At 41.3% G+C, this 18,369-nt stretch overlaps 1 protein-coding gene across 5 annotated transcripts in view; it reads right to left on the bottom strand.

The window, feature by feature from the left end:
• rabgap1l (RAB GTPase activating protein 1-like) overlaps positions 1-18,369 on the bottom strand; it is a 530,937-nt gene that overhangs the window by 400,106 nt on the left and 112,462 nt on the right. For all 5 annotated transcript variants that reach the window (XM_041207937.1, XM_041207935.1, XM_041207939.1 and 2 more), the window contains 5 exons: positions 17,825-17,982; positions 15,224-15,334; positions 10,338-10,404; positions 4,852-4,954; positions 490-656 (listed from right to left, as the gene is read on the bottom strand). In XM_041207937.1, the coding sequence (XP_041063871.1) occupies positions 490-656; positions 4,852-4,954; positions 10,338-10,404; positions 15,224-15,334; positions 17,825-17,982 (606 nt within the window). The remainder of the gene's footprint in view (positions 1-489; positions 657-4,851; positions 4,955-10,337; positions 10,405-15,223; positions 15,335-17,824; positions 17,983-18,369) is intronic.

The raw sequence follows: 18,369 nt of genomic DNA on the forward strand, positions 1-18,369 counted from the left end.
TGGGTGGGAGCCATACCCCTCAGCGCCAGGGTCAGGGGGGCATACTCCTCAGCGCCAGGTTCGGGAGGCATACCCCTCAGCGCCAGGGTTGGGGGGGCATACTCCTCAGCGCCAGGTTCGGGAGGCATACCCCTCAGCGCCAGGGTCGGGGGGGCATACTCCTCAGCGCCAGGTTCGAGAGGCATACCCCTCAGCGCCAGGGTCGGGGGGCATACTCCTCAGCGCCAGGGTCAGGGGGCATACCCCTCAGCGCCAGGGTTGGGGGGGCATACCCCTCAGCACCAGAGTCAGAGGATGTACTACTCTGTGCCAGGGTAGAAAATTTATGGCTTAGAAATTCTATTGTCAGCGATAGTCTGTGCAGAATTATAACTCTGAAATCACACTTGAGGTGGTTATATATCAATATAGTTGCCTTTCAGAAAGCACCACCCTTTTAACAGCCACACAACAGTCAGGTGCATTTTGTTTACTTCTTAAAACCCGTACCTGTTTCAACTTCATGTAAAACCCTTCTGAGAAGGTTTTTCTGCTGAAGTACCAGAACCGCTCATTGGTAGGGTACACACGGACCACTGTTTCCAACTGAAACCGGACTGGCTCCACCACCTCAGTAATTACCAAGTCCACTGCTACAGTCATGTAAACCCTTTTATCTGTGAGTAAAAAAAAATCAAACTGTAATTAGTTAATTGGTACTGCCTTTGCTTTAAATACGACAGGCTGTCAATGCAGCTTGCAGCTTTACTAAGTTCCACAGATATTTCTCTTTGCATTTCCATTCAAGACAGACACGTCATCTAGAATTCAACTGGATCATGGCTGATCTGTACCTTTTAACTCCATCCACTCACCATGGTTCCATAAGTGTTAATACCTCCTTGTGAACAAAAATCTACCAATAGAAAGAAAAACAGAGATAATGTTTCAGGTCAATGATCTTTCGTCAAGAGTTCTAACAAAATGTCATCGAACTGTAACGGTAACTCTGCTTCTCTCTCCACAGATGCTGCCAGACCTGCTGAGTATTTCCAGCTGTCACATCCACGCAGGGGTATCCGTGGACATACAAGAAAAATAAACGCTTTTTTTAAAACCACATGGAGAATGGACAATCTTTGTTGTAACAAGATGGAGTCGAGGGGTCAAGTGACCTCTGTCCTTGTCTGTCAATAGACATGAAACTGCCTAAGGCTGGAAGTTAGCTTGCTTGTCTGGTCAGGATATTAAAATGTAAACAACCTATTGGAACATTCCATGTAGAAAACATTAAAAATGCAACAGATCTCTTTTGTAGATTTAAACAACTACTCTTGTCAACCCCTACAGAAACTGATGCACAATGACCTCACAGGCTTAGTGGCTGCAGAATGAAGTTCCACAGGATGAGTGAAGAAAACCCATTCTATCACAAGGAGATGCAAATGGCCGAATTTCAAACACCATTGTGTGTCAATGCACGCATCACCAGGGACCCAAGTGCGTGGACAATGGGAATGCTGATACTATGGTTACCTGACAGAAACCAGCTTGTGATAAGCAACATTTATTAAAACATTTTTGAGAGCAGCCTCATGTCAGTCAGTCTGGGAGTCAAAAAAACTGCAGAGGGAAGAAATCCCACCCAACAAAGGAAGAATCCTGCCCAGAATCCACCAACAGGCAGAGAAGTGGGGTTATTGCTTTACCTACCAATTTGCATAACCAAGCCAAATCTTTACTACAGGAGTTCGACTACAACTTTGGCTGGGACAAAGCGAGAAACCTACTGCAGCAAATAGTAAGTCACTGTGAATTCATCGCCACAAATGTTCAACCTCCATTTTCTTTAGTGTACAGAAGAGAATTATTAGGCCTGCAGACACTTCCAGCTTCCATCGAGTAATGGTGATTTTTTTTGACTTTTCTAAAAACCTCAGTGCAAGCTACCTTTTCTGTAATGACCTTTTCTTGTGTATGTATATTTTGAGCATGTGCATGAGTGCGATTACATTCAGGTGTTGAGAAATAAACATTTATTCTTTCTTTTTTAAAATTTACGAGAAAACCTGTCTTGTGTGTTCTTGTGAGTCACAACACTCAAGGGAATAAAATACTTCTTCATTAAAACACACCTTGCTGCAGTTAGTGATGAGATGGAGAAAAGGGGGAACCATCCTACCATCTCTCCCCTGTCTTTAACACAGCATTTTCTGTTTTTAATCTGCAATATTTTTCTTCTGTATAAATCTATCAATCTCAGTTTGAAATTTTTAATTGACCCCAATATCAGCTGTTTTCTCGGGGAAAATGTTACAGGTTTCCACTAGCCTCTGATGGACATGTGCTATCTGAAATCATCCCTGAACAGCCTAGCAGTTAATTTTAAAGTTATTCCCCATTGTTCTATACTCCTGCACAATAAGAAATAGTATCTTGTTATCTAGCCAATCGAATCCCTTAAGCACCTTAGCTAGATCAACCCTTAATCTTTAAACTCTAAGAAATACAAGCCAAGCCTGTCTATACAGCCTGTCTGCATAATTTAACCCTTTTAACCCCAGTATTATTCCCATGAATCTGCATTGCAACCCCTCCAAGGTCAGAACATCCTTCCTGAGGTACAGTGCCCAGGACTGAATGTAGTATTCTAAATAGAATTTAACCAAGCTTTATGTAACTGTAGCATAAGTTCCATCTTTGCATTTCAACTCCATCAAGATGCAGCAACATTGCATTACTCCCTTTAATCGTCTTTTGTATTTGTCCACCAGTCTCCAGGCATTTTTATGAATCCCAAATCTCTCTGCTCCTCTGCAGGCTATTGTCAAGTTGTCATTACACTACCCAGCTTTATTAAGTTGCAAGTTTTGCATTTATCATCCGTGAACTGATTCAGCTACCTATCCATTCAAGACAGAGATCGCCACCAAGGGCCAACCAAAGCTCACACTCCTGTAACAAGTCACTGCAACATGCCAGTGTGGGAAAACAGTTCAATTTACACTGTTTTCTCCATCACTGTCTTTCTTCATCTCCACTCTCTATCTGTTTCCAGACTTCCCACAATCCGGTTTGCCTCCTTTCTTAGGTCCCTGAGAATACCACAGGTCCACTGGGCCTCTTGCTCTGTCACCCATATCCACCTCACTCCACCCTCACCTCCACTTTGCCTTTTCCTCACCATTAAAAAAGCCTCACCCAAACACAACCCCTTCCTCAATCAGAGTACTCATTCATCTTTGTTTGATCACAACTTCCTGTCACTAGATACACCTCTGCTCTGCTTGCATCCTTCCTCCATCAGGATATATACCTCACCTCCACCCAACAATGGCAGTGTTGATGGTTTGAAGTGGACCTACCCTAGTACATCAGCATACAGTGTGCTGCCTTCTCAATCTTTTATTGTTGTCCTACCTCATCTACTTCCTGCAGTTTCTGTTGGTTACATGTTGCCTTATCTGTGCCTTACTTAAGGTTAATTTTTGTTATGTTACCAAAAGCCTTAACGTAAATGTGACTAAACAAAAAAAAACTGTTTTTGGGGGTATGAACAGTAAGCCAGGATCATTATGAGGCTCAAGTTTTACATTAGCTCTCTGGTATATGGAAACAAATTTTAAAAATTCAACAGCATCTTCTGAGCCCCCAACATGAGACTGTACCAGTGATGTGCTCCCTGCCCTGAGGCAGTTTTCAGTTAAAACAATGACTGCTCAATTAATTTTTAAACCTGGAACACATGTTTCCAATCTACAATCCTCAGATCTAGTGGATCCACAGGCAATCCTCAAATGCATACATTTCGTGTTAGTTATTTCAGTCTAGAGTCAAAACAGGATCCACACTCTTCATGCAAGGACATTACACCTCCTCCACAGCTTGGCCTAAATAGCCAAGTGGTTATGGTACTGGGTTTGTAACCCCAAGATCAAGAGTTCAAATCTCACAATGGCAAAAAACTATGAAACAATGTAACTTCATCTGAAACAGATGGAAACAGGTTTACTCAAAAAGAGTATCAAGAGTTCAAATCTCACAATGGCAAACTATGAAACAATGTAACTTCATCTGAAACAGATAGAAGCGTGTTTGTACTCGAAAGAGTTACACCTCCTCCACAAGTAGAATTTTTCAGGGACAGGCCAGAATGTGACTGTGGCCACATGGTATGTAGACCATGCTCAAGCCTGCTCCAATCTACTGCTTCAACTCCACTTTCACACCCAGACTGTTCACCACATTGTGGGCTGATGAAAATTTGCTGCAGTATTCAAAGCAAACCACCTAACAACACAGTGCTGCAATAAATAAAAGCAAAATATTGCGGATGTTGGTGATCCGAAATAAAAACTGAAAATGCTGGAAAAACACAGCAGGTCTGGCAGCATCTGTGGAGAGAGAAACAAGGTTAACGTTTTGAGTTCAACATGTCTTCTTCGGAACCGAAGAGCCATATTGGACTCAAAACATTAACCCTGTTTCTCTCTCCACAGATGCTGTCAACCCTGCTGAGATTTTCCCAGCACTTTGTTTTTATTCCACACTGCTGTGATCAAGCTGCCCAACTTGGGCTTAGACTTGCATATAACATCTTGCAGATTTACAAAATGATGATTTCAGTTACTCAGTATAAGGTCTGCTCTTGCAGAGTTTTCACTTTGCATTGCTGAGAATGGTTTTTAGTAGAGCAGTGGGCCCCCAGAACTGTGACAATATTTGCAAAGGCACCCCCCCCACCACCCCCGCATATAAAGATCTGGTTATGAATGGAGCAGAATTAATTCCCCATGCAGTACCCCGAACGATAAAGCAGATAAAGCGAACGACAAAGGATTACAACAAGCAGCTTTTTAAACAGTGAAACACCTTTAGGAGTTTCCTCATTCAGCGCCTGAAAGGCAGGACCATTAGGGTTCCACGTTCCTGTGATTACATAGGACTTGCCGTCAGCACTCTTTCCCATGGATTCCTGAATGAAAACAGAGAGAGAATAAACAAAACGAGCAGACAATAAGAGGGTAAATACTCACAGCATGGAAAGAAATACCTTGCCAAATCCCTGAAAATATTCTCAATTGAAAGAGTCCTTCAAAGTTTTAGATAAAAACACCAATAATTCAATTAGCCAGGTGACAACCACCCAGGTTTCAAGTGCTGGGCATCCTCATCTCAGGAGGTCCCATTTCAGGAACTTAGTACATAACCTGAGTTAGAGCAACAGTACGATAAACTGAGTTAGTGCGACATTGTCAGGGTTGCCACCTTTCAGGTGAAATGTTAAATTGAGATCCCAGTCTTCCGAAACGGATGTAAAAGATCCCATGGCATTTTTAGAAAGAAGGGTGTTTTCCTATCCAACAGTCATTCCTCCACTGCCACCACCAGAAACAGGTTAGCTGATCTGCAGCAGATTTTGCTGCAGACAAATTGTCTGTCGAATTAAGAACATCCACACATAAGAATACGAGTAGACCATACTCATACTCCAGCCTGCTCCAATCTACTGCCTCAACTCCATTTCTACCCCCATTTCTCCCCTTGATTCCTTGAGACACCAAAAATTTGTCGATCCCAACCATAAACATGTTCAACCACGGCGCATCTGGGTAGAGAATTCCAGAGGTTCACAACCCTTTGAGTGAAGAAATTTCTCCTCATCACAGTCTTAAATGATTGGGCCCTTAGGCCGAGACTGTGCCCCTGTGTTTTTGACTCCCCAGCCAGGGAAAACAATCTGTCAGTGTCTATCCCGTCAAGTCCCTTCAGAATCTTGTGCGTTTCAATGAGATCACCTATCATTCTTCTAAACTCCAGAAAGTATAAGTCCAATAATTATGGCACAGCCGATGGTAAATGCCGAGTTGTCCAAAGGGAAACATGAAACAACTGCAACAATCTGTTTTATAATTTGCATAAATTTCGACATGCGTGCCTTGAATTCAGTAGTAATATGTCCACCAAATCTTATAGGCTTTTTACAAAACTAGGTTAAACACTTATTAAGAGGAGAAATGATAATAAACACATACATAGATCTACAAGTTACTACTATGATAACTTCTAAATCCCATAAGACCATAAGACATAGGAGCAGAAATTAGGCCAATCGGCCCGTCGGGTCTGCTCCACCATTCAATCATGGCTGATGAGTTTCTCAACCCCATTCTCCTGCCTTCTCCCCGTAACCTTTGATCCCCTTACCAATCAAGAACCTATCTATCTCAGTCTTAAATACACTCAATGAGCTGGCCTCCACAGCCTTCTGTGGCAATGAATTCCATAGTTTCACCACTCTCTGGCTAAAGAAGTTTCTCCTCATCTCTGTTCTAAAATGTCTTCTCTTTACTCTGAGGCTGTGCCCTCGGGTCCTAGTCTCTCCTACTAATGGAAACATCTTCCCCACGTCTACTCTATCCAGGCCTTTCAGTATTCTGTACGTTTCAATCAGATCCCCCCTCACCCTTCTGAACTCTATCGAGTATAGACCCAGAATCCTCAAACATTCCTCACATGTTAAGTCTTTCATTCCTGGGATCATTCTCGTGAACCCTCTCCAGGGCCAGCACATCCTTCCTGAGATACGGGGCCCAAAATTGCTCACAATATTCTAAATGTGGTCTGAACAGAGCCATATAAAGCCTCAGCAGCATATAAAGCTCTCAAAATAAATACCAACATTGCATTTGCCTTCCTAACTACCGACTCAACCTGCAAGTTAACCTTAAGAGAATCCTGGACTAGGACTCCCAAGTCCCTTTGCACTCCAGATTTCTCAATTCTCTCCCCATTTAGAAAATAGTCTATGCCTCTATTCTTCCTACCAAAGTGCATGACCTCACACTTCCCCACGTTGTATTCCATCTGCCACTTCTTTGCCCATTCTCCTAACCTGTCCAAATCCTTCTGCAGCACCCCCCCCCCCCCCCCCCCGCCTCCTCAATACTACCTGTCCCTCCACCTATCTTTGTATCATCTGCAAACTTAGCCAGGATGCCCTCAGTTCCTTCATCTAGATCATTAATGTATAAAGTGAAAAGTTGTGGTCCCAACACTGACCCCTGCGGAACTCCACTAGTCACAGGCTGCCATCCTGAGAAGGACCCCCTTATCCCTACTCTCTGTCTCCTGCCAGACAACCAATCTTCTATCCATGCTAGTACCTTGCATCTAACACCATGGGCTCTTATCTTACTGAGCAGCCTCCTGTGCGGCACCTTGTCAAAGGCCTTCTGGAAGTCCAAGTAGATAACATCCATTGGCTCTCCTTTGTCTAACCTACTCGTTACCTCCTCAAAGAATTCTAACAGATTTGTCAGGCATGACCTCCCCTTGATGAAACCATGCTGACTTCCAACAATGGTATAGGATATGAATCTGCTTTTGTCACTGCATTCACCTTTCGATAGTCCACACAGTCTTTGTGTTCCATCTGGTTTCAGTACCAGCACAACTGGCGAACTCCAGTTCCTGCAACTACGCTCAAATATATCATTTTTATGTATGAGTTTGATTTGTTTCTGTACTTGTGATAACTTTGCCCAATTTAATTATAAGGATGCTGTCTTAGCAAAGGTGAAACTTCTACACGTACATCGTGTATAGCTAAATTTGGCCTTCCCAGTTTATTTCCACAAATATCTTTGTGTGGCTGCAATAGCTTTTCCAAATCACTTTGACGCAATACCCCGTCATTATCCAATTTGATTAAAGGAAAATCAATGTCAGAATAGTTTTATCTCTATGAAATAATTCATAATCACCAGCTATCTCTGTTGCTTGTCTTAATGTTTGAACCCTTTGTTCCTCCACATGAGTTCTCACTACTGAAGGAATTGAATCTTCAAATTCTTCCAAAAGAATTACTTCTCTAAGAGCTGCATATGTCGTCTATCTTTAATGCCCATCTCCACCGGTCAAAATTACTTTCTTTTACTCTTTCAAACTCCATAAAAGTTTCCTAGGCTGTTTTCTCATATTCCTAAGTTTCTGCCTGTATGCCTCAGGAACCAAGTCCTGTGCATTCAAAATAGTCTTTTTTTAACCACATCATAGTTCACTGACATTTCTTCTGACAGTGAAGCATAAACCTCATGCTCTACCCACCAACCTGGATTGTAAAAACACTGTCCAGTTTTCTTGTGGCCATTTCATTTGTTTAGCTATCTTCTCAAATAAAATAGAGAATGCTTCCACTTCCCTTCCCTCAAATTTTGGAACAGCTTGTAGAAATTTAAACATCTCCCCACTAGGTTTAAGGTTAAAAGTTTTTTCCTCATCAGAACTTTCCTCAAATCTGATGTCTCCTTTTTAAAATCCAGCTTTTAAGCTGAAACTCTGTCTCTTTCCTTAATTCTCTCTTCCATTGCTAACTTTTCCATGGAGATCAAGTTCTCGCTCTTCCATTTCTTTTTGAAATAATCTCGTTATCCCTTCGTTTTCTGCTGCTCTTTAGTTCCAGCTTTTTCATTTCCAATTCTGTTTCCTTTTCATTTGCCTCAGTTCCTTTGCTTGTTCAAATTCAAACTCTTCATTTCTAACCGAAGTCTCACTACCTCCGGCTGTGAGTCGCTAGTGTCGGGTATCACTTCCAAGTTTAAATGCTGCGCTATACCTTCAATTATATCTGTTTTCTTTTCCCCTGCAGGTAACCCCAATAGTAAATTATCCACCAATTCCATCAACTTAACTTTAGTTACCTTTTTTAAACCAGCCAAAGTTATAATTCAACTCCCAGACAAGTCTGAGCAATTTCCAAAGCCATATAGCAGTTTCACCACTTAAAAAAAAACCTCACACCAACTCCTGAATTCAAAGTGCTTCTCGTACTCATAACCTTAAGATTCACCAACTCCAAACCAATCAAGGAATTTCAAACATATCCCGCAAAGGGCCCCCAACTATCTTGTGGCACAGCTGATGGTATATGTTGAGTTGTTCAAATTCTAAAGGGAAACTTGAAACAACTGCAACAATCTGTTTTGCAATTTGTATAAATTTAGATATGCATGCCTTGAATTCAGTAGTAATATGTCCACCAAGTCTGATAGGCTTTTACAAAACTAGATTAAACATCTATTAAGAGAAATGACTTTAAAGACATGCATAGATCTGCAAGTTACTACTACTATAACTTCTAAATCCCCTACTTAATCTGACTCCCAGTTACACTTTCATTAAGGCAACATTAAGGCAACACTAAGGCTCACAGATTTTAAAAGACCCAGGCAAAGTAAACGATGCCCTGAACAGTCAAATTCAAAGTGAGTTCTCTTAATCTCAGTCCCTGGAGGCAGCAGTTTGGTACATACAGGCTGAAGGTGTTTCACACTTGTTGAATCTTAGACTCCTTACACACAGCCTTCTCTCCTTTACACATGTTTTCCCCTTTGAATGCAAATACTCATTGTTTCATTGTGTCTTTGGACTCCACCTTCCTAATAATAAAAATCTCTCATAGCACTAAGTTTTACCAGTAATCTTTCGGAAAAACACTGTTCCTAAACTTCACCTGGCTAGGTGACACATTTCAACCCCTCCTTTGAAAACAATCTAGTCTGGCTTATTTCAAAATGCAAATGTCCTTTTACACCTTACATTCTAAACTTCCCCCATGTTTATATCAAAGCTTTCAGACCAGTTGCCTTTAATCCAATTAAGTCTCTCTCTCTCACACACACACACACACACACACACACACACACACACATTTACCACTATTTTACAATATACTCCAATAACATTATGAGAATTATTATATCTTCCTGATACCAATATAACTCAGCCTATCATAGGACAACCCTCTCTTCCCAGGAAACAATCTACTGAACCTTTACTGTACTGTCTCCTATCAAATATATCCTTTCTTGAATATGGAGACCAAAAGTGCACACAGTATTCCAGGTGTGGTCATAGGAAAGAATTGGAATATAGGGCTTAGGAGCAGAAGTAGGCCATTCAGCCCTTTGAGCCTGCTCTGCCACTCAATCAGATCATGGCTGATCTGGCTGTGGTCTCAACTCCACTTTGCCATCTGCCCCCCAATTTGGTATACAAGTAAAATACAAATATGTAATTCCCTCAGTGCTGTACTATAGTAGATTACATTATGTGCTCAAGTCTCTGGAGTGGGACATGAGCCCACAACTTTCTAACTCAGAGGTGCTACCAGCTAAGCCACAACTGTGACGTTCATATCACCATATCTCACAATATGTTGAGGAAATAGGGAGCTCATTCAGTCAATGCGTAAACCTTGCCTACCAGCTGCAGGTTACTTCCGTGACATTTTTTTACACTTACACCTGTTAATCACATTTTAAAGATAAAAAGTTTGCTCACTCCACCAAACTCACCATATCAAGCAAGTGCATGTCACTATTCCGCACATTTCTCCCTGGACTCAGGAGCATGCCAAAACACCTATAAAGGAAAAACACTGCAAATGTCACACACTGCAAACACAGAAGGAAATTCAAAGTTTAAATGTTCTGCACTATCAAATTAGACCAAAAATAATCTGCATTTATGTCAAAATAGTGAAGAATATCCCTTACCTATGGATCATAAAATGCGACTTTGCCTATCACTCCAATGATTAAATCACAACCACATCCTACTTTAATATCAGCTAATACTTTCATCCACAAGTTCAAACTGTGGCTTACATTATCAGCAAAATATTGTGAAGCTGACAAATCAGAAACAGCTTTATAATAAAAGCAAAAAACTGCGGATGCTGGGAAACAAAACAAAAATAAATATACCTGGAAAAACTCAGCAGGTCTGGCAGCATCTGCAGAGAGGAACACAGTTAACGTTTCAAGTCCGTATGACTCTTTAACAGAACTAAGTAAAAATAAAAGTGGTGAAATATAAGCTGCCCCCCCAACCAACTTATATTTCACCTCTTTTCTATTTTTACTTAGTTCTGTTAAAGAGTCATACACACTCAAAATGTTAACTGTGTTCCTCTCCGCAGATGCTGCCAGACCTGCTGAGTTTTTCCAGGTATTTTTATTTTTGCTTTATAATAAAGCTTGCTACATTTATTGCTGTGACTACCTCTGACCAGGATGTCATCTAGTGGTAGAAATTAAGTAATACAGTGAGTCCAGACAGAACCATCTTCTACTGAATGCGCCTCGTCCCATCATTAATATTAAACAGTCCAATTTTCTGTTCATGGGACACGGAGGAACAATTTTTGTCCGTAGAATTCAAGGCTTACTTACAGGCAGTGGATTATTCTCCTCTGACAATTGAACCCAGAGACAATAACCAACAATTTAATTTTCCGTGACAGAGACAACTTGTATTTAAAGTACAAGGCACTCCACAGTGCTTTAGAGGAAACATGCACTGAGATCTTGTGATCCGGGTCTGACCTTGTGTTTCCCTGTCGGGAGCTTATTAAGTCGCTAATGAACAAACACTGCCAGTCAAGTATATTTTAAGAAGGGAGCTTAAGAGTCCGATGACGGGAAGTTCCTTGTGTTCAGATGAATTAAGTCATGTTATTGACAGTTCAAGGAATAAAGGCAATTCCCTTTCTAAGTCCTGAGAGGAGCAGTTGAGTATATTACTCCTATAATTAGGAATTCTGCATTACCCAAGATCACAAATGCAGGTGCAATTATACTTCAGATGGTCAGACAACATCTGGAATACTGCATTCAGTTTTGAGCACTGCCCCTCAGGAATGATATACTGGCCTTGCAGGTTTGCTATGAAGATTCTTCAAAAAGATGCCCACGATTTGAGGGTTAAATTCTGAAGGGATGTCTAAAGTAGGCTGGTTTTTCCGCAAGTATTTTGGTTGAGGTGTTTAAAATGATAAGCAGATTTCATCGAGTTGAAAGAAAGAACCAATTTCCTCTCGAGGGGGAGTCCAGGACAAGGGGATCCCAATCTAACAATTAGAGCTAGACCATTTAGGAGGGAAATATCTACTTATTTCAAATACTGACAGTTAATAGTTGTTGAGGTGATAAATCAGGGGTTGATTTTTCTTTTCACTGCCTAGGTATTAATCAACCTTCCTGATTTATTTTCCACTCGATGCACTGAAAATCACGTAGGTTGAATAAGTGACAGGGGGGTGCAATCTGACCTGCCAAATTACTGGATTGGTATTTGAACACACCATGGAACTAGCACTGTCATGTCTGAAAGAACTGCAGGTGTCTAATGATAGGCAGCCAAGTACAGAGTCAGCTGAAAATACAGGGTAGAAATTCTCCATCTTTAGTCCATATTCAGACAACTACAGTGGGTTCCCTGGGTCTCACATCCTTCCCACACAGTTCAAATCAAATAACATACGGTGACATAGTGGTAATGTCACTGGGTTAGTAATCCAGAGACACAGACTAATGCTCCTGGGTCATGGGTTCAAATCGCACCACAGGGTCAGCCATGGCCATATTGAATGGTGGAGCAGACTCGAAGGGCTGAATGGCCTACTCTATTTTTCTATATTTTTATGTATTCTCTGAGCAGAGGTAACAATGACCAAAATAATTCCACCTTGCCAAAATGTTCCTTCACACAGGTTACACGTGAAGCCATGGCACTCATTTGAAGCTGTTTTGCCATTCAATGAGATCATTGCTGATCTATATCCTAACTCCATCCAAATCCCTTGACTCCATATATTTTAAAACCATTGGCTAGCATGTGTTTCCAATAGACCGAATGTGTGAGTGAAGAGAGTTAGCATGCTTTCTGATTTTTTTGTGCGCTAATTTGCTTCTCATTTTCAGCCTACACCACTGGCTAGAAGTAATGCAAAGAGAGCGAAATGTGTAAATCTCTCCCTGTCAGTACACGGCCTCTCCATCGGCAAGTGCTCAGCTGTACCTCTTCGTGGTGACAGACAGAAACCCCTCGCGGCCCCACCTGCAAGCTTCAGAGGCCCCAGACACGCAGTGTGCACGCCCTTGCACTCATGAACCTAACTCCCAGCTAAAGGGGGAATAGCTCCATTGCCTTGTGGGTATCTCTGGAGAGTTGAAGGCTAAGGCCTGACAAAAAGTCTGGAGTAGAGCCCAAAGGCTGCCTGATGTCTAAACTTGTCATCTTTCCAGCTACCTCCTGCAACCAAGCGGGTACCAAACATGGACGCAACTGGGAAGGTCGAGAGGGGAACTTGGCTTTAGGGCAGCCCGGGGTCTCCATAAGTTTTATCCAGCTTTGTGCCCTGGACAGGACACTCCAGTTTCACTGCAGAGCATTAACACAATACAGGAGACAGGCTTAACACAGAGCTGAGGAAAGATGGGACGAGGCTCAAGTGGAGCATCAATGCCAGCATGGACTGGTTGGGCTGAATTGCTTGTTCCAGTACTGTATATCCTACGTAATCTTAATGGCATTTGAAAAGCAGCATGGCAAACATTCCTTTCTTGTATACCACTACTAAAACAGATCAACTTTTATCTAATTTTTAAGGCCTTTGTACAATTGTCTGGCATATTTGCATAAAAGACGTAATTACACTTAACAAAAAAGTGTTCCATTGGATACGTAGCACTTTCAGTCATCCTGAGAATATGGTGTGGCGCTATAAATAATTCAAAGTACCTTATCTGTCTCTCCTCCAGTACACATACATTTGGTACAATCTTTGCCTACTGGTCTCTGAGCCCCAATAACTGCGGCCTTAACTATGTTCAGTGCAATGAAAGCTATCTCAAGAGAGTAAACACTCACAAAAGCTAATGGTTGCAATTGGATTTAAAATTATTTGAACTATGAAGCTAGTCAAAAAGTGTTAACTGGGAATATCTCTGTGTTTCACTGTTGAGGTGCTTCAGTATTTTCAAGACATATTTCGGCCCAATATTTTTCTATAGAGCTTTTACATAAACCTCTGAAAACAAAATGTAAAGTTATAAATGCCACTTCTGTATCACATTTGTTCACTGCATTGTGACAATAAGTAGTCATTCTGCATCATCTAAAATATATTTTTAACATTTCCTAAGCTCCATTTGGGAGGCAACATTTAACTAGGTTAGTGAATAATGAAATTCTGAATAAATTTAATTTCCAATCCAGAGGGGAGGAAAAATCAGCTTCAAAGGGTTTTCTATCTGCATCTCATTTTGACAGAGTGCTTTTAAATATTTTGAGATTATAGTTGCACTAATTCAGAAAGTAAATCAAATTGATTATAGAAAACTCTTTATCTGGGCTCCACATTATTGGAACAATGCTGCTGTGTGTATTATAAATAGGACAGTCCCACTAATTGTTAAGATGGCATCTGGAGAATTACAAATCTATGCATCACCAGCCATGAAAGTCATCTATACCACAGAGAACTTAACAAGTAACAGCTGACGTGGAGAGAGACACACACACACATATATCAGGCAACGTCAGTAGACACTTAGATAGCAATCAAGAGCAAGTACACTAGTTAAAGTTTCCCTCCCTACTACAGGGATACAGAGGGCAGCTGCGATATCCTGATCGAGATCCATTCAATAAGCGCAAACTGAATCTAAGACCCTTCCTGGTGTGCAAGTCTCAGCAAGCTAAGCCATTGGGAAAACACACCTGGAAAATTTTGAACACAGTATACTTATGGCTCTCCTAGTTAGAGCCAGTAGTCACGCCACACAAACAACGCATATCTCAAGTTCAATCCCAGAAGCTATTGAATTGTCTGATCACAGCCAGGCCACCAGTGGAGGTGCCACCCCTTGAGAATCAAAGAGCTGAGAAGGGGTTGTTGGGATAAAAACAAAAAACTGCGGATGCTGGAAGTCCTGTTGAAGGGTCATGAGGACTTGAAACGTCAATTCTTTTCTTCTCCACCGATGCTGCCAGACCTGCTGAGTTTTTCCAGGTAATTCTGTTTTTATAAGGGGTTGTTGGGGTGGGAGAGAGAAACAAAATCACAGTTCTCACCCATTAGCTAACCAGCAACCTATACTATTGATGCATGTTTGTGGATATCAGGAAGGACAAATCAGTCAAATAGCCTACTGACTGACTCTGACTGTGTGGACACACCCATGAAGCATGAAAACCTGTCAAGCATCACAGAGTTAACTCCCAAAATGAGTCAGAAACTGGGGTGCGAGATGAGATTTTATACAAAGACATCATGTAGAAGACTGCTCGAAATTGTGAAACCGACAAAAGGCTAAACTGCAGCTGTTAATCCACTGCAGTCCTTATTTGAAACCATTTCACAGTTTATTTTAAAAGGTGATGAGAATAAGCTTACCGCTCAACCGCCAGTTCACAGTTTGATGTTTGCTGCACGTTGATGATCAGTTTCTTCTCTATTCCCTGTCGCAACTTAAAATACAGTTTCTCTCTGTCCTTCGGCACAGCACTGTGAAGACAATAGAAGTTATTGCAATTTCCAGCATCGGCTGTCACAACACAAGAGTAAAGGGAAATTTAATATAAAGCAAGGAATATGAGGTGTGCACATGCCGTGAATGTTGGTTCGCATGTGAACACCAAGAATACTGATAACAACCATCAGATAAAGAATTGCCGCAGAGAGAAAACACTATAAAAGGTCAATAAATACTTTACAATGTAAAAATGCTACTCAGTGCATTTCGAAGCAAAGAACTCAAAACATCCAAAGTTGCAAAGAATTATAGCAACATCAGGAAGTTAAAGTAATCTTTCCAAATCACTGGTTGGCCTCAGCCAGAGGTACTGTGTCCAATTCCAGGCATCATAATTTAGAAACAATGTTAAGGTCTAAGAGAGGGTGCACAGCAGATTTACTGAATGGCACCAGGAACAAGGGTATTTATTTATATGGAGAGAGTGGAGGTGCTGTGATTATTTTCTCCCTCGACTCGCCACTCTTGACACCTCCACTGTTGCAATTTATCAGCTGCTTGTCCGCCATCCAGTACTGGATGAGGAAAAATTTCTTCCAATTTAATATTGGGAAGCCATTGGATTTGGTTCCTCGCTTGAAACCTCATTCACTTAGCACTGGCTCCATCCCTCTCCCTGATAACTGTCTAAGGCTGAACCAGTTTCCAACATTGTTGTCATATTTCACCTCACGGTGAGCTTCCAAACATGTATCCTGCCATCACTCGGACCACTTATTTCCACCTCCGTTACATTGCCTGACTTCGACCCTACCATTTGCTGCTGAAACCATTACACGTGCCTTTGTTACTTCCAGGCCTGATGTTTCTAAAGCCTCTAGCTAAAGCCTAGCCTCCCATATTCTACACTTCATAAACTTGAGGTCTGTCAAAACTCTGCTACCCTTGTCCTTACTCGCACCAAATCCCATTCACCTATAAACCCATGCCAGCTAGCCTACATTGGCTCCTGGCCAGGCAACATCTTGATTTTAAAATTCCAATCCTTGTTTTCAAATTCCTCCATGGCTTCACCCCTCTCTTTCTGTATAATATCCTCCAGCACTGCAATCCTCTGAGATATCTGCATCCATCTACTTCTGACCTCTTGTGCATCCCCCGTTTTAATTGTTCCATCATTGGTGGCTGTACCTTCAGCTGCCTTAGCCTAAACTCTGGAATTTCATCCCTAATCTTCCCTGCCTCTCAAACTTCTTTTTAAACATTTCTTAAAACCTAACTCTTTGAGCATGCGCTATGCCATCTGCCCTAATATAGCCTTGTGTAGCTCAGTGTCTAATTTAATGCCTTTGGACTTTGATTTTTTTACATTAAAAGCACTATATAAATGTAAGTTGTTCTAAGAGCAGGGATGGCTATGAGAAAATTTAATCAAGCCATTCAAAATTATGAGGGTTTTGATAGAATAAATAGGGAATAACTGTTGTTGCTGGGAGGAAAAACCGGATTTAAAATCCTGATTTTTCTAAGTGCACCACATCTATAGGCGCTCGTTTATTCATGTTGCTTGTTACTTCTTCAATGAACTCTAACAAATTAGTCAAACACTATTTCCCTTTCACAAAACCATGTTGACTCTGCCTGATTGCACTGAGATTTTCTAAGTGCCCTGCTACAATTTCCTTAATAATACATTCTAATATTGTCCCCATGACAGATGTTCAGCTAACTGGCCTACAGTTTCCTGCTTCCCATCTCCCTCCTTTCTTGAACAGAGGAGTTACATTCACCATTTTTCAACTTGATGGGACCTTTCCAGAATCTAGGGAATTTAGGAAAATCAAATCCAATGCATCTAACGCCTCAATGGCCACTTCTTTTAAGACCCTAGGATGAAGTCCATCAGGACCTGGGCAGTTAATGTCCATTTGCCTTTAGCTCCAGTAATATTCTCAGTACTCTTTCCTTGGTAATTGTAATTGTTTTAATTTGCTCCATCTCTTTCACCTCTTGATTTACAATCATTTTAGGGATCTTAGCTGTGTCCTCCACAGTGAAGACAGACACAAAATATCTGTTCAATGCATTTCCTTAATTCCCCAGGTGCACACTCTGGAGGGCCAATGCTCCCTTTAGTCAATCTTTTCCTTTTTGGATGCCTGTAGAAACTCTTACTATCTGTTTTTATATTTTTAACTAGCTTTTGCTCATTCTCTAATTTCTCATTCTTTGCTGGTTTTTAATATTCTGCCCAATCTTCTGATCTGCCAGTAATCTTCACTGACTATACTGTAAATCATTTTGAGAGGCGGTAAAATGTGCTGAATAAAGATCATGAGAAATGCTAATTTCAAGTCTTTTTCTTACTTTAAGACTGACTAATGACAGAGGGGCTGTGTAACGTTACCATTAACCTGCAGTGTGCCACACTTTTAAGGGCAGAGGCAGAGGCTCGGCACCAATCCCCAAAATACCATCATTCCGGTGCCCACTTTGAAATCACATACACTTCATCATGTCACCTGAAATTGCCTTTTCCATCATCCTCCTTCACTTCAAGAGAGACAGTGAAGTTGTAGCTGTCACTCTCAGGACTTGCATCGCCCATGTCTTTTATTTCTGTTGTTTGTTTGGAAGATCGGCGAAAAGCAGTGGAAAAACTGTACAGGATTCGACTAACCTGGAGAGAATCAGAAACATGCAGGTTCAGACCCTCGGCTTAGATTGCAATGCTGTCTCCTACATGACATTTTATGAACGAAAATACAAATAAAAATACCTGGAAAAACTCAGCAGGTCTGACAGCATCTGCGGAGAGGAATACAGTTAACGTTTCGAGTCCGTATGACTCTTCAACAGAACTAAGGAAAAATAGAAGAGAGGTGAAATATAAGCTAGTTTAAGGAGGGTTGGGACAGGGAGAGCTGGATAGGGGGCCAGTGATAGGTGGAGATTGCCAAAAGATGTCATAGACAAAAGGACAAAGAGATGTTGACGGTGGTGATATTAGCTAAGAAATGTGCTAATAGGTGATATTAAGGGTAGAAAACAGGATGAGCAAAGTACA

Source organism: Carcharodon carcharias, chromosome 16 (assembly GCF_017639515.1).
Source record: "Carcharodon carcharias isolate sCarCar2 chromosome 16, sCarCar2.pri, whole genome shotgun sequence".
In the NCBI taxonomy this organism is placed as follows: Eukaryota; Metazoa; Chordata; class Chondrichthyes; order Lamniformes; family Lamnidae; genus Carcharodon; species Carcharodon carcharias.